This window comes from Pectinophora gossypiella, chromosome 7 (assembly GCF_024362695.1).
Source record: "Pectinophora gossypiella chromosome 7, ilPecGoss1.1, whole genome shotgun sequence".
NCBI classification, from domain to species: Eukaryota; Metazoa; Arthropoda; class Insecta; order Lepidoptera; family Gelechiidae; genus Pectinophora; species Pectinophora gossypiella.
Genome location: NC_065410.1, coordinates 14,788,209 through 14,814,386, shown reverse-complemented (window position 1 = coordinate 14,814,386; position 26,178 = coordinate 14,788,209). Strand labels below are relative to the sequence as shown.

Below are 26,178 nucleotides of genomic sequence, written 5' to 3'. Positions count from 1 at the left end.
TTTGTCACATTTAGATCCACCGACTATTAGGTCTTTATTTAGTAACGACCCATTTGACAACAAAAACAGCACATTTAAATTTCCAATTCAAACAAAAAATCTACACCGCGTGAAACCGACAAAATCCTTCCAGACTGGTCTATATCATTCACTTCTCTTGTTTATCCGTTTCATAATCGTCGAATCCAATCCAACCGCTGTCAAAAGCACCGTCAACGTCAGTCAAGGGGGCTCCCTGGCAAAATTAGCACCACTTAGCGGTAATCCCGGTTAATCCCCGCACAAACGCCACCCAGATGAGCCTAAAAGGCTTAGAATATAGATTAAATTTAATGATGCGATCCCAATTTCGGCTTTGAAAGCTTAAGTAATTCAGTGTTTTAGTATTAGAATATTGAAAAATCATCTCGATATTAGTTATTTGTTCTTAGATACGTTTTAACCTTGTTCGTGATCCTAGCGTTATCCCGTTTCTCACAGGTCTCTTCCAGCTCGTCTGGTAATGGATACATTTTATACGATTAAGAAAAGATTAGGTATTATTAAATAAGTTAGGTAGGTATTATTTTCCTGCGACTCATAATCTCCCTAGGATTGTCCCGTTTTCCACAGGGTCCGCTTACTTAACCTAAAGATTTGACAGGTCCGGTCTTTTCACAGAAGCGACTGCCTGTCTGACCTTTCAACCCGCGAAGTGAAAATCAGCCCAATACACGTTAGGTTACATACCTCCGAAAATGCATTTCTCGGGAATGTGGGTTTCCTCACGATGTTTTCCCTTACTGCTGTACACGTGATAATCATTTATGAAGCAAACATGAATTCAAAACAAAATGGACAATCATTAGTTTAGGCCTGTGCAAGTGTTCTACCAACTTGGCTACCACTGCTCCTCGGAATATTGAAAAATATCGTAATTTTCTACGGGTATAGAAAACAATATAAGACAAAAACATTTATAACCGTAAATAGCGGCACGGAGGATGATAGAAGCGACCAATTCGGTCCGGTGGTGGTCAACTGTTAGGGTACAGGGGGGTTACAATGGCCACATCGAAGCAATTCTAAGAAAGCAATATTGCAATTTGACATTTGCGCATATAAAAGTAAGTGCGCAATGCAAACAAATGTCAAACAGCAATATTGCTTTCTTAGATGAATTGCTTCGATGTGGCCATTTTAACCCCACAGAATACGCTAGTTTCAATTCGGGTAAAGAAATGTAGTTCGGTCCGGTGGTTAACTGTTAGGGTACATAACACGCTAATTTCAATCCAGGTAAAGAAATTTCAAATGCAGTTTCAATTTAGCCGGACTGAAATTAATTGAAAGAAAGCTTCTATTTCTCCATTATCATTTTACAAGCGACACGCCCGGCTTCGCTCGGGTGCAATGCTGAGGAGAAAATGAAATTATTTACGACATCACATTAAAAACCTCAAAAATAACAGTATTTCTCCACTGTTTAAAGGATGTTATTATACATATTATTATAAACCTTCCTCTTGAATCACTCTATCAAAAAAAAAAAACACATCAAAATCCGTTGCGTTGTTTTAAAGATATAAGCGTACATAGGGATATAGGGACAGAAAAAGCGACTTTGTTTTATACTATGTAGTGATAATAGTATTTTATCCGAGTCACTACTCCTGTGTTTACATTTTTGTCAACCCATCATAGATCCCCTTCAAAAATCAACACACACTAACACAGGACACTAACAACACTGTTATAATAATGATTTAGTAAGTATTTCTCGTTAGAAGTATTTATTTATTATCGGCGGCGTTTCGATGCCTGAACACAAAATGCGAATGACAACAAGAGGGCGCCCGGGCGCGGGACGCGGGATCATATACGGTGGTGCGCGGGCGCACCACCTAGCGGGTGCCAGGGATACTAAAAAGAAGAGAGTTCCCGCTTGTTTTTTAAATTCTATCTCTATGTGTTCGGTGCCTGTGTACATTGATGAGTGGGCTATATCGTGAATGTAAATCTCGAAGATGCTGCGCCGTAGTATAGGTAATTTATTTTTGACCGCTGTCCATCGTTTGCGAAACGCCTAAGTGAGATAGCGACTGGATCCGGCCAGTGATGACGGTCGACATAGTCCTGGAATTGGTTGTCATAAACTTGGCCTAACTTCCAAAGTTAGCGATAGCCCTTCAATGTCTCTTTAGAGTTTAGTTTCTGGTTATGATCGCTTAATTAACCCATGACTCTTTTAGATGTAAATAAACTTTGGATACATACTATTATTATAAATGGGAAAGTCTTCTTGGTATCGTGTGGGTTGTGAGGAGGAATACCAACCTCATCTACCCTGGTGTCAGAGTTATTATTGAGCCGCCAAAGGCCCCGTGACATGGCTCATGTAACGAATACATACAATTTTAAAGAGTATGTGTGTGTCTCTTTGTTTGTTTGTCAGTCTTTCACGGCAAAACGGAGCAACGAATTGATGTGATTTTTAAGTGGAGATAGTTGACGGGATGGAGGGTGACATAGGCGACTTTTTGTCTCTTTCTAACTTATCACTTCCCTCCGCAATTTTCAAGGTAGGAAGCTAAACATTGGTATGCGGGCTATTTGTGACTAACAATGCAATCGTACGTCATTTTTTAATTCTACCCGAAAATTGATAATATGGGGAAATTTTATATGGGACTTTTCGCAGTTTTCAAGGTAGGAAGCTAAAAAAGGGTACATTAGGAAAAGGTACTGTGCTACCCCCATTCAACGCGGGCGAAGCCGTAAGCAATAGCTAGTATACTTATGATATTATCCTTTTTTTTTGCTTCTATGCTGTTCTGGGAGCAAAAAAAAAAACGTATAAAACGTTCAGCTGCTTGTCTTTCCGGGCATGTCGTAAAAACCGCCAGAGGGATTGTGTCCTCTAACATGATGGACTAATGTTATGGGCGATACTTGTGGCTCTGCCCACCCCATTAGGGATTACGGGCGTGAGATTATGTATGTATCCTTTTTTTAATACTTTTTGTTATGTTACGGCGTTACATACGTAGAAAAAAATAATCTAGGGATCAACACTGTTAGTTGTCTAGATCGGATGGCCACAGATGTTCCACCCACATTTTGCTCTTATTAGGAACGCCAACTAGGGAATGTCATTTGTACTTATTAGTATTTTCTGTTTCGAGATTTTACTTAATAATGTAGAGGTAACTTTTTTAGTTTAGGTAATCTCGATGTAGTGGTTTTAATTTAAGTACATTAGCACCAAAATAAAACAAAATAGTTACAAAAGAGACTAAACTAGGTACATGGCATAAGGCGGCGTTATCGCTCAGTGATTTTCTCCAGCCAACCATTGGGCAAGGAAATATGTAAATATATGGAAATAAAAGATTGCAGCTGCAAGCTAAGTATAACTTACAAATAAATACATAATATACATTTATAAACATATTATACAAACAAAATTAAATAATATACTTACCTATACAGGGTGTCAGTGACATAGTAACGAAGATTCTAAGTTATCAAGAAAACAATTTAAAAAATCCACTTGATATCAACTCAGAATTATGGCCTGAATCTTTTTTCTTTCATCCCCCTTAGTAATCTTTTTTTTTAACATCTTACTTTTTCAGATAATCAGGTGACTCAAAGCCTGAAAAGTCCTTACCTAACAAAGGCCAGTAGCAGTCTTCTATAGCTAAACTAAATTCGTACTTTCGAACCTTACTTGCCTCAAGTCCTGAGTGAAGTGAAATATTGAATTGCCACCAAGGGAGGGTAGAGTTACGTGGAGATGAGGTGCTAACTGTCTTAGCTAACTCGTAAATCTATGCCAATATTTGGGGTAATTTGAAATTCTACGACGTCAGTTTCTGAAATTCAGGTATTATTATAGGCGACAATTTCAACTTGATTTGGACGGTTATCCGTTTCGTTTAGACAGACTAATGTACAGCGTAATGTACTCGTCATCATCTCCCTAGCGTCATTCCGTTTTTCACGGGGTCCGCTTACCTAACTTGTAGATAACACAAGCCTGGTTTTTTACAGAAGCGACTACCTGTCTGACCGTCCAGTCCGCGAAGGGAAAACCAGCCCAATATAGGTCAGGTCACATACCTCCAAAATACATTTCTCGGGAATGTGGAAACGCGATGTTTTTTTTCACCGCTGAGCACGTGATAATCATTTAAAATCCGATGGTGAATTCGAAAACAAATTCTATAACAAATTCTAATCATTGGTTTCGACTTGAGCTGGGATTCGAACCTGCAACCTCAAATTGAGAGTCAAGCTTTCTACCAACTGGGCTACCACGGCTCTTAATGTCCAATCAGTTTCTTGCATGCTGGTTGCACTTCAGACCTTCTGATTGCGTATCGTTTCTGTAATAGACCACAAACACCCAAAAAAATATCAATTTTATAAATTTGACAATTATGGTTCACAATTTCACCACTGTGTTTCGTGATTTTGTAAATAATTCCATATAATACTGAAAATTCTTACAGCGCGTACTATGCTGAAGAACTTTTAATTCCTGGCACTTTAGAGCCAACGTCAAAATTCCCAGTGCCGCAACGTGGCCAAATCACGAAGTTTTACGATAACGTCAACATGCATTTACACGTTACGATGTCGTGCGAAATTTGGTCGAGCCCTTAGGGCAACGGAATTATGAAAAAAAATAAAAAAGGACTTAGCTGTCGACGTGATAATGAGAACTTAAAAATGAGAACTTACGTCAGTTCTGGAAATGCGGCTTTATTGCATCGGAGTTCTAATTGCTTACCGTGCGCTAATTTAAAGACCTTTCTCGCAGCACTTAATGCTAGGGTCGGCTCGGCACTATTTTTTTTATAATTTCATTTCACCATGACTACCAGCATTTTAATTGTCAAAAGTAGAGGAAAATACATATGTTATAAAATTAAAGAAGGTGAGTTTTATTATATTTCAGAAGTGAGATTCGTTGATTCGGGCAAAGCTTCCCTTTTATCCGGCGTACGAAGCAAATTTGTTCATAAAAGCACATTAAAAAATGAATAGACGCCTGATTACTCACTTTTTTTCTCAATTTAATTTCCTCGCAATACACATATTAATTAAATTTTTAACATTTTATAATGTGACAGTATATTTTTTGCACGATATTGTTAAGTTTCTATGATCCAATTGCTAGAAAAAGGTCGTTGCCCCACGGCCATTTTTGTAACACCCTGTTTATGCAAATACATCCTTGTTGAAGTATATCATTGACAACCCCTTCATTAATCCGTCTAGCTCTGCTAAGCGCAGTGAGGCGACTAACTAGACAACCCTATAGCCGTAGCATGACAAGCGCAGAGTTCGATTATATTAATTCGCAGCGCAGCGTTGACGTGCGTGCTGTTGTAAAGTTAATAGTTAAATATCTTCTTCAAGGTTATGAACCACTTAGGTATATATTTATGTAGTACAGTTGATATTTTAGTAGCTTTGAGTCATATTGTTGCCTATCAGTTCCATCCAATGAAATTCAATATAATGTAAAGAAAGTATAGCTTTAGAATATTGTTTGTAACGCAATAGATACCTAGTTGTACTATTGAAAATGTATGTTTTTTTTTTTTTAACTATGGAACTATATCAGTCGATCGAGTCAGCGATATTTGTCGCGTAGCGCCTACCATACTACGGCTATTGAGCTCTTTTCCATTGGACTTGTTTTCGATTAGCTCCCTTCAACCGTGCATCGCCGTTGGCACGGTGTTGTGGTGAGGACAGAGGTGGAAAGCGTTCAGTAAAAAACTGGTTAAAAATTAGTTCGAGCTCAGTTCTATAGAGCTGAGTCGAGGTCTCTTTGTGATTTCTCTGAGTTGTGCGGCTTTGTGGAATGGTTCAGTTGCTTTTTATACTAGTTTTGGTATAGGTAAATGGGGTGACGCGAATGAGAAATAAGAGAAAAAATATGTGGATCGGACTATTACTTTGACAACAACAACGCTATAAATCGCACAACACGACTATACGCGTTGTTCGATTTACATTTTCGCGCAACAAAAATTCAAAATCTTAATTATACATTTCGGACAAGAAAAACACCTGAAATTGTTTTAGCATAATCAAGCAAACGACCTATTCCCATACCTTTTGCAAAGTTCGACATTTAAAAATGTCCAATATGTCCGCATTTTTCTAAAGCTCTTAATAGCCAGTATAGCAATAAACACTCACTAGAGCACACATCCGAAAAACAACATTATTTGACCAGACCACGAGAGCAGAAAACCGTCAACACTAGCGGCGGACAAACGAGTTGTTCAAATATTTGAACTTGGCTTCGCTAAAATCACTGCTTCACTTCTCTAATCTAAGAAATATATCATTATACGTATCGTCCGAAACGTACCGCACCGTACCGCAAATTTTATGTCAGTTTGCTGATCTCGATAATTGACGTACTTATCTGCATTTTGACGCTTAAGTAATTTGCGTCTTACGAGACTTCTAAAGAAGAGATCTCAACTAACACAGGCAACAGCTGTTATTACTGGACACGGTGCTTTTAACAAAAATCTGTTTACTCTTGATCACACCTGGACACTTTATACAAACAGCCTCGTTTTACACAGCCACTACACATTGACGTTATCGTACACACAGTTGGTGTGTGACGTCTGACGCCATACGATTTAAGCCTAAAAGTCGTTTGCTGGTGGGGAGTGGAGATTTGCCGTTCTATAAGTAGTATTATTCCTTATTCTATGACTAGGTGTCACAGAGGAGACAGCAGCCCACGTGCAACTGGAGTGTGGAAGGAGTTGCCTACTGGACCAGGCACCTTGGCCTGGCAGGGTTCTTCCTCGACGTGGTCAGCACCATTAGAGGCTTGTTAGATTTCCTTGGAGGAATTAGGCTGGCTGGATACAGCCGATTCAGGTATCACGCAAAATAGGCGCTCAGACGTCGAGTTGCGGGAAACTGCCCGCGAAAACCAATACCGAGGTGCATATCAAATATTGCAGATACGTGATTTAGCAGAATCAACGTCACGTCTGAATCCCCGAATGGGTCCATGGTAAAAGAAAACCAGGTATATACATATAGAAGAGCGAAGCCACCTAATACACGCATAATAGCCCCGATTCCTGCAGACACCTTCTAATTTTATTATAAGTTACAACTGACATTTTCTTATCCGCCGAAAAGGAGAGGGACGAATGATTGATAACTGTTAATTTTGAAATGAAAAACCCGGGCGAATAAGATGGGCATCTCGCTTGTATGCAACCTGTTTGACATGTGCTGTCAATTTTATTTTGTTGGGTTATTGGCCAATATATAAATTTGGGAGGGATTTTATAATTCCTGCCTAAAATTGACGTGTGTTCCATAAATTTTATGCCTGTCGATTACCTGGTGTCTACAGGAATCAGCACTAATGTCTGCTTAAAAGGAGGCTCCAACCCTTACTTTATGCTATGTAATAAATGTTACTGCAATAAATATAATTATATTTTGTTAAATATAAATATAATTATAAAAAATAATTATAAATAAAATATAATTGAAAATAAAAAATAAATTGAAATATAATTATATTTTGTCAAATATAATTATATTATTATAATAACTAGTTATATTTGGATATTTTCCGGCGTTTCAAAGTAAAGTACCTTAAAATATTTAAACCACAAATATCTCCGACTGAAAAGACATCTTGACATAAGCGTGTCTCTTAAGTCCATCTTGAGAGTGGTTCACTTTATAGAATTACATAAAAGATAGAAGTACGGAATTTCTGCAGTTCTTTGCCCTCTTGTATATTTATACAGAGTGTAAAATCACCAAAAAATATAAATTTTACGACGAAAAATTATATTTCATAACTCAAAATCCTGGTCTGAATCATCTCTGAAAGTTCTCGTTACGATGTCACTAACACCCTGTACAATTAGAGTTACTTCTCGAGCATGAACAGACAAGATTATGTAACTTTACAAGAGACTAGACATCGGCAGAAATCCCGTAATTCGAACTACTTATAAAAAAAGGTTGTATCTTCTTCTTCTTTGCGAGTCGATGGCGATCGAAGCTAAATTTTTGCTGACCAATAATTGTAACGTTATTGAAAATAAACGATCTGAAATTTCCCAAGAAAACTATAGGGTGAATGTTAGGCGAGCCTGGACTAAGTCGTCAGTATTTTATAAAATGAAATTACTAATTATTAAATCTTTCAAGGAAAATGGACGTAGTTGGCTTTGAATTAAGATTGTAAAATTGTTATTCATTGAATGCACTGGAAGTGAACAGAGGTCCCCTCTTTAATTAATTTCCAGCACAGTTCTCGGCAGAATAAGTTAATTAGATCCGTAAGTTCTGTGCAATAAATTGTAAATTACGATTTACGAAGTGCTGTGTAGGTAGACGTAATCTTTGCAGAAATTTAATTCTGAGAGAAATCCTTCGATATATGAAACATTTTTCGTTTCACTTTTGAGAAATGCGATATAATTTTATATCGCTGCGCTGCTATTGGTTTGACAAGCTACAAGATAAACTACAGAAAAACGTGACAGCTTCACAGCCACTGTTACCACCATCAAGATGTTGTACCGTATTGTTTATCCCATGATATAACGACCATTATGATCCAGTGGTCGCGAGCACGAGCTCGCGATACGGAGGTCCCGAGTTCGAATCCCGATGTGAACATATCACAATAATTTCTTTGTGATCCCTAGTTTATTTAGAATATTACAGGCTGATCGCTTGATTGTCCGAAAGTAAAATTATCCGTGTTTCAGAAGGCACGTTAAGCCGTTGGTCCCGGTTATTACTTATTGATGTAAGTACGTTGTCGTTACATGAGACATGTCAGGGGCCTTTGGCAGCTCAATAATAACCCTGACAGCAGGGTTGATGACGTTAGTAATCCACCTCACAACATACACGGTAGATGAAGACGAAGTATTTATAATATTATGAACAGTCAAAATATAAAAGAAAGCTATGTATCCTAAAATGCGTGAATAAGTAAACATCCACCTACCTTTACCACCCACAATTCGCATGGACAGCAGACCAGCTCAACGAAGTCACGAACGGCGCTGGCTGCACGTAATTGGTAATATCCTGCACTACAACAGGGTTGAACATGGATAACAGTGTTCTTGGATGGTCACAGAGTTCACAATATTATCACAGCTTGAGCACATAATATGACTCTCTTATATGGCTGACGTAACCGATCTTAGCAGTGAATGTACGGTCACATCCACTGCACGTTAGCACACCTCTGATATAGTTAAAAGTTATGGCCGCAGGTGGTCGGGCCTTCAGCTCGTCGAGTTTAGAGTTGAGCTGTTCTCGACGTTTGTGTTCACAGTATGCCTCCATTGCGGCACTGATCATTGCGTCGAGATCATTGCGTTAAAAAGTCTCTAGTGCAAATGCAAACGTCTGCACTCGAGCGCGTCCGACAATCAACTGACCGTTACATGACATGTGACGGTAGTGTGACAAAAAAAATGTAGAAAACTTTTTGTTTCAGCCACCTATAGATAAGAAGCGAGAAATGGGTACTGGATATAATTATATTGAGTACAAACGCAATTTTTTATTTTTATTTTAGTATGTCTGCGTTACTGACACTATTATTTCGTAAAAAAATATGCGTTTCTTCATGCCAACCACACTTGTGGTAGCTAGATAAGTAAATTTCATTCAAGAAGATAAATTAAAACACAGTTTATAAAACATTTCTTTATTTTTAATCCAACTTTGAATTAGAAAAACAATGTGACTAGATTAGTATTATCTATGATGGTTTCGCTACATTTTGTCATGTCTGAACATTTTTTTTAAGATTTGAATGGGGCATTAGATGTGTTCACTCTAATGCGAGTTTATCGTCATTTGTACCAATAGCATAGAACTAGGAATAATACTACGTAAAGAATGGCAACTCTCCGCTCCCCACCAGTGGTTGATCTAGGTTTACCTCACCTCCCCCGTTTTATTCAGACGTCACACACACACACAGATGCGCGTGTACGATAACGTCAATGTGTAGTGTCTGTGTTAAACGAGGTTTTTTGTTCGAATTGTCTGGGCTGTGCCAACAGTTTCTTTTTAAAGGTGGGTACTGACTGGTGTTACGAGGCGTTTTGTAATATGTCACACAAGAAGCTATCGTGCAGTCAGTACAGGGAAATAAGGTGCTCGTAATGAGCACCAACACTAACGGGAGATTTTCTTTTTTAGAATTAAAAAATTAAATAGTTCTCAAGAACTCGTTAGATGGCGCTTCCGCGTCTATGTTAGTGGGCTATTGCCAAGTTGCCACAAAGTAATAAGAGTTTGATTTCTTTTTTCCTTGTCATTTGTTCATTTTTGGAACATTATTAAGTTCTGTGCTATAAAGTGTATTTGATTTCATTTGATTTATGACTTCGAAATGACGTCAGAAAAAAATACATCTGCAGAAAATCTGAAATAATATAACGTTCCGTTCGTTGAAGTAACCTAACAAATTCAGCGCCATCTATCCAGTAGCTAGGAAACAGAATTTAAAAAATAAAAAGAAACTCCCTCACTTTATTAGAAAGCGTAACCTATCAAGCTCGCTGGCTAAATTACGCCTCATAACGCGAGTTAGTATCCACCATAACCTCCTAAGGCCGAGATTTCCAAACACAATAGTTAAAGGGGTTTATACGTAGATTTCAAAAGAATGGTCTTACGACTGTAATAAATAAAGGCCTAGACAAATATGTCTGCTGCTTTTAACCAAGTTACGAGCTTGAGCATATTTTGTTGCAAAATATACCTTCAATGCGTCTTTATAAACTTTGTACTTAATAACAATTTGATAAAGTACGTTAATTCGTAGAATAATCTCAGGTTGTTGAATTGTTCAATTAAATGAAGGTATCGGCTTTGAACGATGAATCTCGAAAATCGCTTTGATCTAAGTATAAATATATTTCAAAGATTATTAATATATACCTTTATTAAACTTCAAAAGTAACTCAAGTCTCTTTATGTTTTTAGGTAATATAAATATATTTATAAGTGTCAATTCTAAATATGGATGTAATAAAGTTTGAATAAAGAAAATGTATTACTTTATTATAAATTCGATCCCGTTTGCTTGTTCCAAACAAATGACAATGCAGAAGCAAAACTACCACTAAAAGTACTTATCGACACCGTGTATCGCCTTTCCTCCCATGAAGGATGTAATAGATTCGTGTACTTATAGTATCTCCTTATTCAATTAATTAGGTCCGTATTTAACTTCCTAAGGCCGAGATTTCCAGACAAATCAATTAAACATCCAAGTTCGTCCAAGTCATCCCGCATCCAAGTTGTTTGTAAATGTTTGTTTCCTTTTGGTGGTTGCCTGGAAGAAATTGCCCTAGAGCAATAAGGCCACCAAAATTGTACTGTATTCGTGTATTATATCTGATTGTTGTAATTTAGTTCTGTGCAATAAAGTATATTTGATTTTATTTAAACAATGTGGTTTAGATTTTAAAAGGACATTCCGATTTACGACTTTAAAAGGTTCTTATTTTAAAGATCTATTGGTACAAATACGATCGTCCCTTAACGTTACCTTTACCCTGATTCTTAGGATATATTCTATGCTTATTGGCACAGATCGTCTTTACATTTCATTTCTGTCCAGACTTTTACATTCGATGTCTCACATCCATATTTACACTATAATTATTAAAATTTGATAAACACAACTTGTCTTTCAACGCACTTGCAGTGTCTTTTAACTTTCACTTTACTGAGATTACTTCATATCACTCGGTTTTCAACCTTTTTGTCCAACTCCTCAAAGTTCAAAGTTCGTTTAGACTATTTCTATCATCTGGAAAATTTGCTTCTCCGAAATCTCTTTATGTCCATCGAGTTTACAGATCTACAGCCAGGATTTACCAGCACATTGCACTCTTCGACTCTTCAATTAGTTTGGTTGAGAAGCTTGACATCCATCTTCTCTACTTCAAGTCATCCATCCGGTTGAAGTGCGTGTCGAAGAAACGTCCACATATTTCTCACACTTAAGCTATGTACAGGTCACGCGAGCGTCCGAGCTTTGAGTCACTCAAATGTCCCCAAAAATGATCTGAGGTCTTTACTAAGTTTTGGTCTTCAATAAGAGATAGCTATCCCATTTTCTCAGGTTTATAAGAAGAACAGAGGAAGAGCAGTTGTAAGACCTAAGAGAGTGGGGAAGTTGAAGCTTGCAGCCCAAGTTGCGCTGCCTTGCATCGCTGCTGGCGTTTCTCCTGTGGAGCAAAATAGAAAATGTTAAAATAGTTAAGGTATTTAAAGTCTCAGAAGTAACGTGTGCGTTACGCTGTGGACTGTATGGTTGATTTTGTTTTGTTAAATTGAATATTCCTGATCTTGAATGGTGTTTGGATTTGTTTGGATGTCTAGCCGAGAGATGTGTATTTTGCGAATAACGTGTAGGTACTTAAGTTGAAGAAGTACTTAATGGTGTCTTGTAAAAATCGCATAGGAGGTATTAATCATAACATTTTCCTTCAGAATTTCCTCTTTGAGAGAAATATACTCACTCATGAATCACTATTCATCACCACTCATGAAACAGCTGAAATTACAAATGACAATGGGCACATTTGTATGAAACTTGGTCCAAGAACCTCCACTGATGAGACTTATATGCAATGAAAGCTTATACTTTCCCTATTATTCTGGCAAAGTTCTATCAGATTCTGTCTCGGGATTATTTTTCTACAGCCATGTTTGTCCTGGCTAAAAATGTGATAAAATACAGTGGGGGACTAAAATCGACTCAAGATTTGTTGCTCAGTAACTAAATCTACATAGCCAGGACAAACACGGCCGTAGAAAAAGAATCCCGGGACAGAATCTGATAGAACTTTGCCAGAATCATAGGGAAAGTATAAGCTTTCATTACATATAAGTCTCATCAGTGGAGGTTCTTGGACCAGTTTCGCCCATTCTCCTTTACATCTTTAGAAATTGAAGAAGAAGCAACAAGTTTAACCGCTGCCGGACAGTAAACTTGTTATAATACTGTCTAACAATCGCAACCAGTATTCCATGTTCGAAGGAACTACCGAAAGTCCACTTCGCTCTTAACTAAGAGTTGGCCAAAGTTTCTGTACTGGCTGCAAATTCAGTTGGCCTGTTTTGGAAGTATTCAGGTACATTCTCAAACCCGACTTCTGTGTTTCAAAGCATTCGCCCCGCACGCCTTGAGCCACATGCCTCGCAATTGACAACATTTCATTTTTACTAAGGTGCCTTAAATCGAAAACCATTTCGAGATATTTCTATGATTTACACAAAACACATTTTTTCAGATTTTTTAATTCAGTAATAATAGAAATATATTGAAAAATCCACGAGGTCAGAAGAGGAAGGCATAATAAGTTCAGACCTTTACATAAAAATTATAAAATTTAAAGATTTTACAATTAAGTTAAAAGACTGGCTTGTGGAGAAATGCTTTTACAGCGTCAAAGAATATTTAGATTGTAAATTTTGATGTTTAATTTAGATTTTTTTATTTTGGTGTTTTGTTATTTTAGTTTTAATATTTTATGAATATGGTTAGCTTAAGATATTTTATTAATTGTTATTTATTATATAGGCAGTAGTTAACGTAATGTAACTTGTTCCGTTCTTTCATTGTGTATGCTTGAAAAAGTAGAATTTGGTGATACTATTTTTATGCACTGTAATCTGCAATGTACCTAACCTGATTTCATGCAATAAACGTTTATTATTATTATTATTAAAAAAGTAAATGTCATACATGACATGACACTTTGTTTGCGACTTGTTTTAAATACGCATGCAAAGGTAAATTACATTATACTGCCTTCATTCTATCAATGGCAGAATCCAAGTTTCAAAAAATATGTTTTGTAACTTCTGGTGGAAAAATCTTGAAAAGAAAAAATACGTGTCTTCTATTTAAACAAGTACTTTCGAAATAGCACAAAAAAAACCACGGCTTAAAAATTTGAAATGTTGTCAATTGCAATGTGTACTCTGATGTCCTTTTCTTCAACACAAGCTCGATTTCTATCAATTCATTTCAATCCATCATTTCATTTCTAAATTGACACCAAAAATTTTAACCTACATTCAAACTAGCGTGTCCATTGCGAGGTTTTATGAATAAAAATAACGGCCTCTGTGGTCCAGTGGTTGAGCGTTGTGTTCACGATCCGGAGGTCCCGGGTTCGAATCCCAGTGGGGATAAATGTCAAAAACCACTTTTTGATCCCTAGTTTGGTTAGGATATTACAGGCTCATCACCTGACTGTCCAAAAGTAAGATTGGTGCTTCGGAAGGCACGTTAAGCCGTTAGCCCCGGTTACTACTTACTGATGTAAGTATGTAGTCGTTACATGAGCCATGTCAGGGACCTATGGCGGCTCAATAATAAACCTGACACCATGGTTGATGGGGTTGGTAATCCACCTCACAACCCACACGATAGAAAAAGATGCATAAAAATAACATCCGAATGTTATTTTTCAACATGGCAGTTACGGTCACGAGCATTAATATGTATACACTTTGGTACCATGTCACATTAACTTTTGTGACAAATTGAACTGTAAGACTCACTAAATGTCAAATATGTTAGTGCGACAAAGTCCTAAAGTGGGTACATTATATTGCTCATGACTGTACATGGTTTTCACTGCAAGACGACGATATTAACGTAGCGAGGCAGTCTGTATCCACCTTTACAAATACCAATCAAAATATCCCCTAATTAAACCAAGCTACATACTTAAACAAACAAAATTCAGAATAAGAGCAAATTAGCTAAGAATCCAGCCAAATATAGTTGGCAGCGAACCCTCGGGTGGTGATGAAAGCATTCCATGTCAGAGCCTATTCCGTCAATTAGCTACGATCCTGGAGCAATGCCAAGGACAGTAAAACATCGTCATCTGTTTTGTGACTAACGTAAATGGAACTATACATCATTGGGACAAAGCGAGTCGTGGCCATTTTTATAGCGCTAAGGAGAAATGGAGGGGAGCAGATTGTCCTATACTATTAATACTTCTAGTAGTGTTCTTCTAGTAGTCTTCTTGTAGTGGTCCTGGGTTCGATTCCCAGTGGGGACATATCACAAAAATTACTTTGTGGTCCCTAGTTTGGTTAGGACATTACAGGCTGATCACCTGATTGTCCGAAAGTAAGACGATCCGTGCTTCGGAAGGCACGTTAAGCCGTTGGTCCCGGTTACTACTTACTGTGTAAGTGCGTAGTCGTTATAAATGAGTCATGTCAGGGGCCTTTGGCGGCTCAATAGTAACCCTGACACCAGGGTTGATGAGGTTAGTAATTCGCCTCAAAACCCACACGATAGAAGAAGAAGAATACTTCTAGTAGCTTACTACTTATCTTAAGAACTATTTACTAACTGCTCAATAGCACGAAGTCATGTTAGACTGTTTAACTTAAGTAGAGGTTTCTTTGGTTTGGTTTTTAAGTCCGAAAAAGTGATTCCGTGCTTCGGAGGGCACGTTAAGCTGTTGGTCCCGGCTATTAGCCGTAAAACAGCTCCACTAACCCGCAATGGAGGGAGTATGCTCCATACCCCCTCCGGTTGATTGCGGGGAGGCCTGTGCCCAGCAGTGGGACGTATATAGGCTGTTTATGTTTTTAGAGGTTTCTTACCTGTAATAATAAAAACTATGACAAATGTATAACAATCAACAAGAGAAGTTACAAAGTAAGTGTGCTCTACTTTAGGTGACATCGTCAATTATATTATGACCACTACTATATATCCATCAATACTATATATCCCCAAAGGCGTAGACAGAGGGGCGAACTTATTTCCATTAACCGGGCACAAATCCTGGAAATCACGTAATGTAATAATAATAATGTCTAAAGGGGCTTCTACGTGTTAGCTTCGGCCCCACGCACGCCTTCCAAAAGTCCGGGACTCCATAGGCCCGAGATATGGAAACGACATAAGAATAAAAAAGTTTATTTAGGTAAAACCTACGTCACACATATACATTTACAACATTAAAATATAGTTACACACATTAATATTTAGTTGGAAAACATAAAGGTATATGGGTGTCGCACCTCACCAAAAGATAGGCCAGGTATATCACCAATAATTATGATCCATATGGATTCAAACTCAGAAAGTGGAAAATAGTGATTTAGAGCTCGAACCGGGATTAAAATCCGTGACTGTACGACGTAACCTATATATTTCAAAGCCCTGAACCGCTGTATGCGGGCAGCGCAGGACCTATCGTCGTGGAGACCCTTGGGGGAGGCCCAGCAGTGGGCGTCGTACGGCTGATGATGATATTTCAAAGACACACATTTAAGAGCTCACGCCTACTACCTCTTGGGGTAGGCAGACAAACATATTTGTGTTAAAAAATTTGGTCCTGTGTTTACCACAACATCGCACACCCCATTCATTAAGTTTTAGATGTATATCAACGTTATCATTAATTACTCATTTATCCCCTGTTATTGGGGTAAAGCGATAAAGGGTTTTAAACCAACATGATTATAAATTACAAATTTGAGTTTCCTATCAATCACTCGTTCGGCAGTCAGAATGGAAATTATGTCCCAAATTAATAATAGAGGCTGATAGAATAGTTATAATAGGACCACGAATCAAAAGCGTAAAAATAAAGACTGGGTGCCAGCGAAATAATATAATTAACTCTGAAACCACACGTCAAAGTTCGTTTTACGAGTTCTGGTCACGAATCTAAACGCGGACTGATTTCAGATAAGGAATTTTAAAAATGGAATCCGAATAAAAGAAAAAAGCCATATTATTAGAAGCCTGATTCAAAATGACAGTGTGGTTAGGTAAAGTACTGTCAACGTCGCTATATAAACAGTAACTATGCGTCCCACTTTTTGAGCGCTGATGTTCAATCTACGGTTGTAGTAAATCTATGCGACAACTACATAATGCTCCTTTGCGCGGGATGGCGCCAACGTCCCAATTTTTTTTTAATATTATCAGATTTACACAATCGCTAACACGTATAGGTTGGAGTTGTCATAATGTCCTTTTCTATTTGGGCTAAACGAAATTATGAATTCGACTACATCACAGTGTTATTATAAAACGAAGACAGGATGATAAACTACGTCACATAGTCTGTAACCACTGGACAGTCAAGACGCTTCAGGTGACACCTCATTTGTTAAATTCTGACAGGTGGTTTAGAAGTTAGGCTGGAACTGATGTGTATACGCACATACATACATACATAGCGATCAAACACATAACCCTCCTTTTTTTCTTCGCCGAAGTCGGATAAAAATACACCTAGAAATAGTGCCTATAACTATTACAGCCACAATATTAATGCAATGAAATTCCTGTCACAACTCTCTGCCGACCCGTACCCAGACCGGATTCAGTACACGTCCAAAAGTGGGTATAAGTTAATAAAAATGATTGTGGCCAGCAAAAAAAAATATTGTTCAATGAAACGTGTGGCCGAGTGACCGGCGCGGATTTTGGTCCGCTATTCAAATACGGGTCCGATGTAGCAAAAGTTATGATGAAAATAAAATATTTATGGCCTCATCAGATTTTGTTTGAAGTTTTTGGAACATATTTATAAACTGTTACAAGCGTTTTTTACTTCGTGTATTTTATTTTAGTTTGTGTAATTTCATTTTTATTAATAATATTAATTTTATTTGATTTTATATATAATTTAATTTATCTAATCTAATCTGATGTACTTATACTTATAATTATGGATATTAATCTGAAATAAATAATTTGAATTTGAATTTACATAAATACAAACTTAAAGTAGCATGAAGGATGCTACACCGACATAAGCGTGGCTCTTAAATTGGTGACGTGATGACAAATACTTAAGGGACTATTTTTCTATTTCTATTCTATAAAGCTGACCTACTCACTATGACATTATTGAGTTTTTCACAAAAATATAATTCTTGGAAAAAAATAATAACTATTATTTGAAATTGAAATCATAGATCAAAGCATGAACAGTTCAGGATATTAGACGTTCACGTGTAAGTATTTATAAAAGATCGACCGATATTTTTTTTACTATTGTCGTAAGGACTTACTTATGGAATATATTGATGTATACGTTTTTATATTCAGAATTTGCCTTTCAACTGTTATAAGACAGTAGTTAAACGAAAACTTTGCAAAAAAGGTTATTATATGTATAAGGTTAGTGATTATTTAGAAGATACGATTAGATTAACTGTCTGAGAACTGATATTAGGCAGCTAAATTACTCAATTGTATAACAATATATTGTTTTTTTTTTTAAAGAAATGCTAGGGCCCTGTGCCGAGGTTTATCTTGCAGCTTCTTGTCCCCGACTATACAGTCTATAACTAGTTTTAGGCGGATGAGACGTTCGTTATGTAAAAATTGGCGGTTCAAAGTGTACCTACTGAATAAAGATATTTTTGAATTTGAATATTAATATTCGCATGGCTGACATCATAGTGTCACAGGTTTGAATATCGGCTGGAGCAATAAACCACTGAATTCGACTTAATGAGTTTGTATTCATGTTTGGATCATTACAATTAATATCAGGTGGTTTCAAGGATTGGTGCCCGGGTGGGAATAGGCTCACCTCCTATTAAATTCAAATTTTTCAAATTCAAAGATATCTTTATTCAGTAGGTAACATAGTTACACTTTGAATCGTCAATTTTTACATAACGAACGTCTCATCCGCCTAAAACTACTGCAGCTTCTCACTACCTGTATAGCCGGGGAAAAGAAGCTGCAAGGAAAACCTCGGCACAGGGCTCTAGACGTTCTTTAAAAAAATAAAAATAAACATAAAATATTGATATACAATTGAGTAATTTAGCTGCCTAATATCAGTTCTCAGACAGTTAATCCCATGCATTACATGGAATTTAAACAATACATGTCTGGCGAGGTGGGTGTGTATACTATACGATTCTCCCTACCTCTTCGCGGATACAGTTGTTATGCTTTATAAAAGTTAAAAACTAAAATCATACTAAACATCACTATTCGGACTTAGTTTATGTCCTCTAGAAAAAAAAATACTTGAAATCTTGTTTATAGACGTAAGCTTACATATTCAACGTGTCGGTAAAAGTAACTTTAAGCGATTCAGAAGACCATTACTCGTTAAAAAAATATTTATTTATTTTATTTTACATTATAAAAGTGACATTCTAGAGGGCGTTACATTGAATTAAGCCTGACGTCACATAGCCAAAAGTCAAGACACTTTTAATGATATCTCATTTGTTGAATTCCGATAGGTGGTTTAGAAGTTAGGTTGGAACAAACGTGCATACACACATCCATACATAAATACATACATATAGTGCGTTGCATTTAGAATACTTAGTTTTATTATTATTGTTTTTATGGTTTTGGTTTGTTTTTCTTTTTGTTTTGGTATTTTTTTATTTATTTTTTTGTCTATGTACTTATTGATTTCCGTGTGGTTTCTGTCCTGTGTTAAATGTAATGTACCTGTCTGTCTGTGTCTGTGGTGTCCGGAAGTAATAAATGTTTCTTTCTTTCTTTACATACGTAGCGTTCAAACACTTAACCCACCTTTTTGCTACGCCAAAGCCGGGTAAAAAAATACCTTACCTATTCAAGTCAGTCTCGCAAACCTTCAGAAGCCTCTTTTTTGGCCTTTACGATGTCTTACGTGGAATTTCCCTATTTCTTATAAAAGTGCTTGCAATTCCATTTACATCTGATTTCAATATAGATACGTCTATTTTCACACCTGTCGAAGCGCCTGACAAAGCATAATATCTAAGAAAAAAACTTGGCTTATTCTGTCGAACTTATAAAGCGTAGCTTCCGCTTTAATAAAATTTGGCGTTTACAAAAAAAAAATACTTGAAAACATGTTTATACTCGTAGGTGCAAGCTTACATGTTCAACGTGTCGGTAAAAGTAACTTTAAGCGATTCAGAAGACTATTACTCGTTAAAAAAATATTTATTTATTTTATTTTATATTATACATAAACTCACGCCTATTTCCCACCGGGGTAAGCAGAGACTATAGAATTCCATTTGCTTCGATCCTGACACACTTCTCTTGCAACCTCCACATTCATCAATCGTATTGGATTGAGTAGATCGTATTGAACCTTTTCTAAGGACATCTCCAATTTGGTCATCGTAAGTCCTTCTCGGTCTTCCTCTGCCAGCCCTACCATCAACTTTCGCTTTATATACCGCGTTTATGTATGTATTATATTAGTGACATTCTCCTTCTATCGTGTGGGTTGTGAGCTGGAATACGAACCTCATCAGCCCTGGTGGTGGTTACTATTGAGCCGCCAAAGACTGACATGACTCATCAGTGACATTGACACATCGGAAACGGGATCGGCCTCCGTGGTCCAGTGGTTGAGCGTTGGGCTCACGATCCAGAGGCAGGTTCGATTCCCGATGGGGACATATCGCAAAAATTACTTTGTAGTCCCTAGTTTGGTTAGGACATTACAGGCTGATCACCTGATTGTCCGAAAGTAAGACGATCCGTGCTTCGGAAGGCACCTTAAGCCGTTGGTCCCGGTTACTACTTACTGATGTAAGTAAGTAGTCGTTACATGAGCCATGTCAGGGGCGTTTGGCGGCTCAATAGTAACCCTGACACCTGGGTTGATGAGGTTGGTACTCAACCTAAGAACCCACACGATAGGAGAAGAAGACACATCGGGATACCTAGAAGGATTTGGTAGACTAATATCCGCTTTAGACTGTCTTACCTGTGAGGACATGTACTCTAGCAATGGCCGACTGAGCGTTGTCCGGGACGCATTGATATGCGCCGGCGTCTGACGTGCGCGCAGACTGCACCAGAAGACGACTGCTACTGTGAAGTCCCTTCTCTGTCACGAGCGATATGCCACCACGTGAGGAGTCGAAGTTTATCGTCTGAAACAGAATAGCGTAATGAGCAACCAAGAATTACTAAAAAATACTGAGTGAAATTGAGGAAAAATAGGAATTCTTAAACAAATAATTTAATTTGAGAGGTGGTAAAAGGGAGTATTTTGAATTGAGTCTGTTGTTATGTACTTTTTTTTATTTTAACTAGACGTTTACTTGCAAATCAACAACAGGATATGGCTCTATTTAATTGTTGCCGAACTGATTTTTGAACGCGAAAAAAAAACTAGTTAATATAATATGTAAAAATCAGCGAATATATTCAAGTTGAAATGTTTTTTTTTATCTGCGAGCCATGTCAAGGGCCTGTGGCGGCTCAATAACAACCCTGACACCAGGGTTGATGACGCTGGTATTCGACCTCACAACCCACACGATAGGAAGAAAGGATCTGCGATTTGCCGTGGTTTTGTTTATGGAAACTGAATTAAACATAATATACTTACCGATACATAAATATGTCACTAGCGCTACTAGTTAGTTTTAATTTAACGGCCTCCGTGGTCCAGTGGTTGGGCATTGGGCTCACGATCCGGAGGTCCCGGGTTCGAATCCCGGTGGGGATATATACAAAAATCACTTTGTAATCCCTAGTTTGGTTAGGACATTATAGGCTGATCACCTGATTGTTCAAAAAGAAAGATGATCCGTGCTTCGGAAGGCACGTTAAGCCGTTGGTCCCGGTCACAACTTACTGATGTAAGTAGTCGTTACATGAGACATGTCAGGGGCCTTTGGCGGCTCAATAATGACCCTGACACGAGGGTTGATGGGGGTGGTAATTCACCTCACAACCCACACGATAGAAGAACAAGTGTTAATTATTTGTAATTGTTAAGTTTAATAACATTTTAATAGTTAAGTTTTTGTAAATATAGGTATGTAAGTATATAAAAAAGCAAGGTAAAAGAAAAAAGAAGAAAAATTATATAAAATGCCATTTTGTCTACACTTTCAAGTAGATTTTGATTTTTTTACTACATGATTGTCTTAATGCTTACGCCAGCTCTCATGGCACGGAAATATCGAAGGCTTCGACCAATAGCCGTTCGACGTTTATCTAAGTAGATAACATTCGCTGCGTTCAATGGTCGAAACCCTCGATATAATTGGCGCACGTGGCGCGGTTTTCATGCAAGCCTTGCTGCATACATTTTGTGGCACGACCTTGGCAGCGCTAGTGACATATGTATGTCATCATCATCATCACCAGCCCATTAACGTCCCCACTGCTGGGGCACGGGCCTTCCCTATGGATGAATAGGGAGATCGGGCCTTAAACCACCACGCGGGCCCAGTGCGGATTGGTGGTTATTAACGACTGCTAATGCAGCCGGGACCAACGGCTTAACGTGCCTTCCGAAGCACGGAGGAGCTCGAGATGAAAACTTTTTTTTTTGGTCACCCATCCTATGACCGGCCTTTGCGAAAGTTGCTTAACTTCAACAATCGCAGACCGAGCGCGTTTACCGCTGCGCCACCGAGCTCCTCATATATGTATCGGTAAGTATTATTATGTTTAATTCAGTTTCCATAAACAAAACCACGGCAAATCGCAGATCCTTTCTTCCTATCGTGTGGGTTGTGAGGTCGAATACCAGCGTCATCAACCCTGGGTGTCAGGGTTATTATTGAGCCGCCACAGGCCCTTGACATGGCTCGCAGAAAAAAAAACATTTCAATTTGAATATATTCGCTGATTTTTACATATATTAACTAGTTTTTTTTTGCGTTCAAAAATCAGTTCGGCAACAATTAAATAGAGCCATATCCTGTTGTTTATTCGCAAGTAAACGTCTAGTTTGTACGCATTATTAACATACATCTCTATTTGTACAAACAAGTGACCGGTTTTGTATTTCTGTTTATGTTATAAAGGTCAAACGCAAACATTTTGTTTTGATAGGGAAATGTTTCATATACTAAGTTACGAGAATATTAAACTTCACACGTGTTTCTAGTAATTGTTAGTGTATTATGTAAACTAACTAGATACAACCGTGGTACTCCGGTTGGAAGAACGCTTAAGGCTCTAGCGGCAGTTCAATTGCAGTCGTGCTGCACAGTTGGTTTGCAGTTCTATTGCAGTCGTGTCAACTGCATTCAAACTGCACCTGAACTGAAATTTGCGGTTGGATTGCAGTTGAAATGCGGTCCGTCTGTCTAGGGCCTTACTCTCATTGTAAAATCACGCATTCGAATCCTCACCACGAACCTGAATTAAATTGACCTTCTTTTCGTATTCATGTTTGGATCATAAATGTATATCACGTGCGCAGCGGTGAAGAAAACAATGTGAGGAAACCCTCATCCCCGAGAAATGCGTTTCGGAGGTATGCAACGTAACCTGTACTGTTTTCCCTTTGCGTGATGGAAGGTCAGACAGGCAGTCGTTTCTGTAAAAAATCCGGATCTGTCAAATAACGCTGTCGGTATAACGCTGGGGATATGATAAGTTTATAAGCACTATTTAACTAGTAAATTGTTTCAATTCTACTATTATATTTATTTAGTGTGATAATTTTAAACACGACAGTAGGCGATTTTCATTAGCGATAAATTACAATATAATACAATACAAATACACTTTATAGCATCAAAAAAAAGTTATAGTTGAGATATAAGGAGTTTTATTTGTATTTTATTTTATTTCATTTTTATTTATTATATTTTTTTTACTAGAACATTAATAATTTTAATTTATTTGATTTTAAAATATTTTAAATTAATTTTAAAAATGGAATCTAAATTAATGTACTTATAATTATGGATATTAATCTGAAATAAATAATTTGAATTTGAATTTATTTGCTATGTCAAAATAAAATAAAAATAAACTATGTCTGCCAGAATCTGAACCAAAAATAACTTGAAAATATTGTTTTTCGTACGACGCTATATCAATCTTCAACCACAATGTAAATATAATATACCTCGTATACGTAAATTAATAAAAGTACATTTTATTCACAAAAGATGTACCAACACAAAAGATCTTTTAATGTGAACTGTCATTCAGCCTAAATTAAAAAACCTTGTGCTTTTTTCTTTATACTCACCTTCTTTCCTGAGAAATTAGATTCGCTTTTAATTTTCTAAACATAATAAACAATATTTATCCTAAAAATTTATTCTTATTATTAATTATTTTAAAAGTGAAGAAGTGCCGTTATACTTCATGGAGTATACGATTATTGTTATTTAAATTACTGTTGGGTTGTTGGTGTTTCTTGCACGAATTACAGTGTATTTCGGAAATTAAACCACTTGTTATCACGTTGCGTTGTTTTATTTACGAGAGCTTGTCACAGAATTGTCATAGACAAAAATATTTTTACTTTTTATTGAAATGGATGATTTATATAATACTATAAGGTAAGGTGGGGTTTGTTTGTCGGTATGAATTTAATTTTACTTTATTTATTTATTATATTTTTACATATTAGCTTTAAGCAAGAACATACCGCCCCCCAAAAACGAAGTTTTTAGACAATGATATACAATGAATTATGTTTGTTAAACAAGACTAACATTCTTACAAAGTGTGCTAAACAATACTAATTATACAACTTACATTTATTTACTTTTACATTTTACAGTTATTATTTGAGATCAAGTTATTTTTATAAAGTTATAAAAGCTACTAGACACTATTGGTACTATTTATGAAACAATTTACATGAGTTTACAAAATGAAATTTGAATTATGTTTACAAACGTTTTTAGAGTTACTAGAAATTGAAACATTTTACATTAATTTCTATGAATGATTAATCATTTTTTTTTACTTCAACATTTAAACATAAGTTTTAAAATAAAATTTTAACTTACATTACAAAACAAATTTCTAACTCCAAATTAGACTTAGTTATTTTTAACTAACAGTGAGTACTAAGTACAAATTGAAAACAATATTTGAATAAGGAACACAATTTATAAAAACAATTAATGAATATAAACTAATTATTAATAGGTAGTTCACAAAGTTTAGAAATGGATTTAAACTCCTTATAGTATTCTTCTTATCAATAGTTATTCCAATTCTCAAATTAATTATTTCTTGCTTGAACTCACTATCTTGAACTATTTTTATACAACATTCTAATGCTTCATTTAATTCCTGTGGTGTTTGAATTATTTTCTTCGCTAATGTTTATTCTTTTAAATTTCAAGAATCTTCTACAATAAAGAATTGTTTTTGTCAAATCCATTAAGGTATCAAAGTCTTCAAAATTAGTAAGTATTGTTTTTTCTTTCTCTTCTTTAGTTTTTAAGTTTACATTAATATTTTTTCTTTTTTCCAGGTCTACATCGGTGTCTTCGAGTTGGTGCATTTCTACATTTCCTTGTTTTAGCCATTCTGGCCCTTGCCACCATAGCTTTTCTTTCTTCAAATCCTTCAGTAACATTCCACGAGAGGCTATGTCAGCGGGGTTGTCGTGAGATTGTACATGAAACCATTTTTCCCCAATGTTGTCTAGGATAGTAACTACTCGATTCCTTACAAATGTTTGCCATCTTCCAGGATCTCCTTTCAACCAGGACAGGACTATCGTGGAGTCAGTCCAAGCGAAAATTTGTGAGGTAGGTATGTGAGTTGCTTCACTGATTTGGTTTAGAAGTTTCGATAGAAGAACGGCTCCACATAACTCTAACCTTGGTAGAGACACGGGCTTTATAGGTGCTACACGACATCTGGCTGCTATTAGCTGAGTTTTGTATACACCATGCTCATCTATTACTCTTAAGTATGCAGCTGCTCCATATGCTTTCATAGAAGCATCGCAGAAACCATGTATTGTTGCTTCAGGTAAGTTGTCTTTTGTTGTTTGTAACCATCTATCTATTTTTATTACTTTCAGGTCTTCAAAATTTTGTCGTATTTCTAACCATTCTTTTTCTATTTCAGGTTCTACTTTCTCATCCCAGGTCACTTTCTTCAACCATAATTTTTGCAGGAGCAATTTTGCAGGTAGTATTCCAGGAGCAAGCCATCCTAGTGGATCAAAATAATGTTGCATTTCAGCTAGGATACTTCTTTTTGTAATTATCTTCTGTGGCTGTGGTAAGTTCATGTTATATTGGAGGACATCTTCACCTAAGTTCCAGGATAAACCTAGTGTTCTGACTGTGCCACCAAGATTCATATCCATCTTTATATGAGTGCTTATTTCTTCAGGACTAAATTCTTTT

General features: G+C 36.8%; 1 protein-coding gene across 2 annotated transcripts in view; it reads right to left on the bottom strand.

Moving 5' to 3' along the window:
• Positions 1–9,780: 9,780 nt before the first annotated feature.
• Positions 9,781–26,178, bottom strand: part of LOC126368474 (hemicentin-1-like) — a 76,115-nt gene continuing 59,717 nt past the window's right edge. For both annotated transcript variants that reach the window (XM_050012493.1, XM_050012494.1), the window contains 2 exons: positions 20,802–20,970; positions 9,781–12,278 (listed from right to left, as the gene is read on the bottom strand). In XM_050012493.1, coding sequence (XP_049868450.1) covers positions 12,175–12,278; positions 20,802–20,970 — 273 coding nt within the window. In that variant the 3' untranslated portion in view covers positions 9,781–12,174. The remainder of the gene's footprint in view (positions 12,279–20,801; positions 20,971–26,178) is intronic.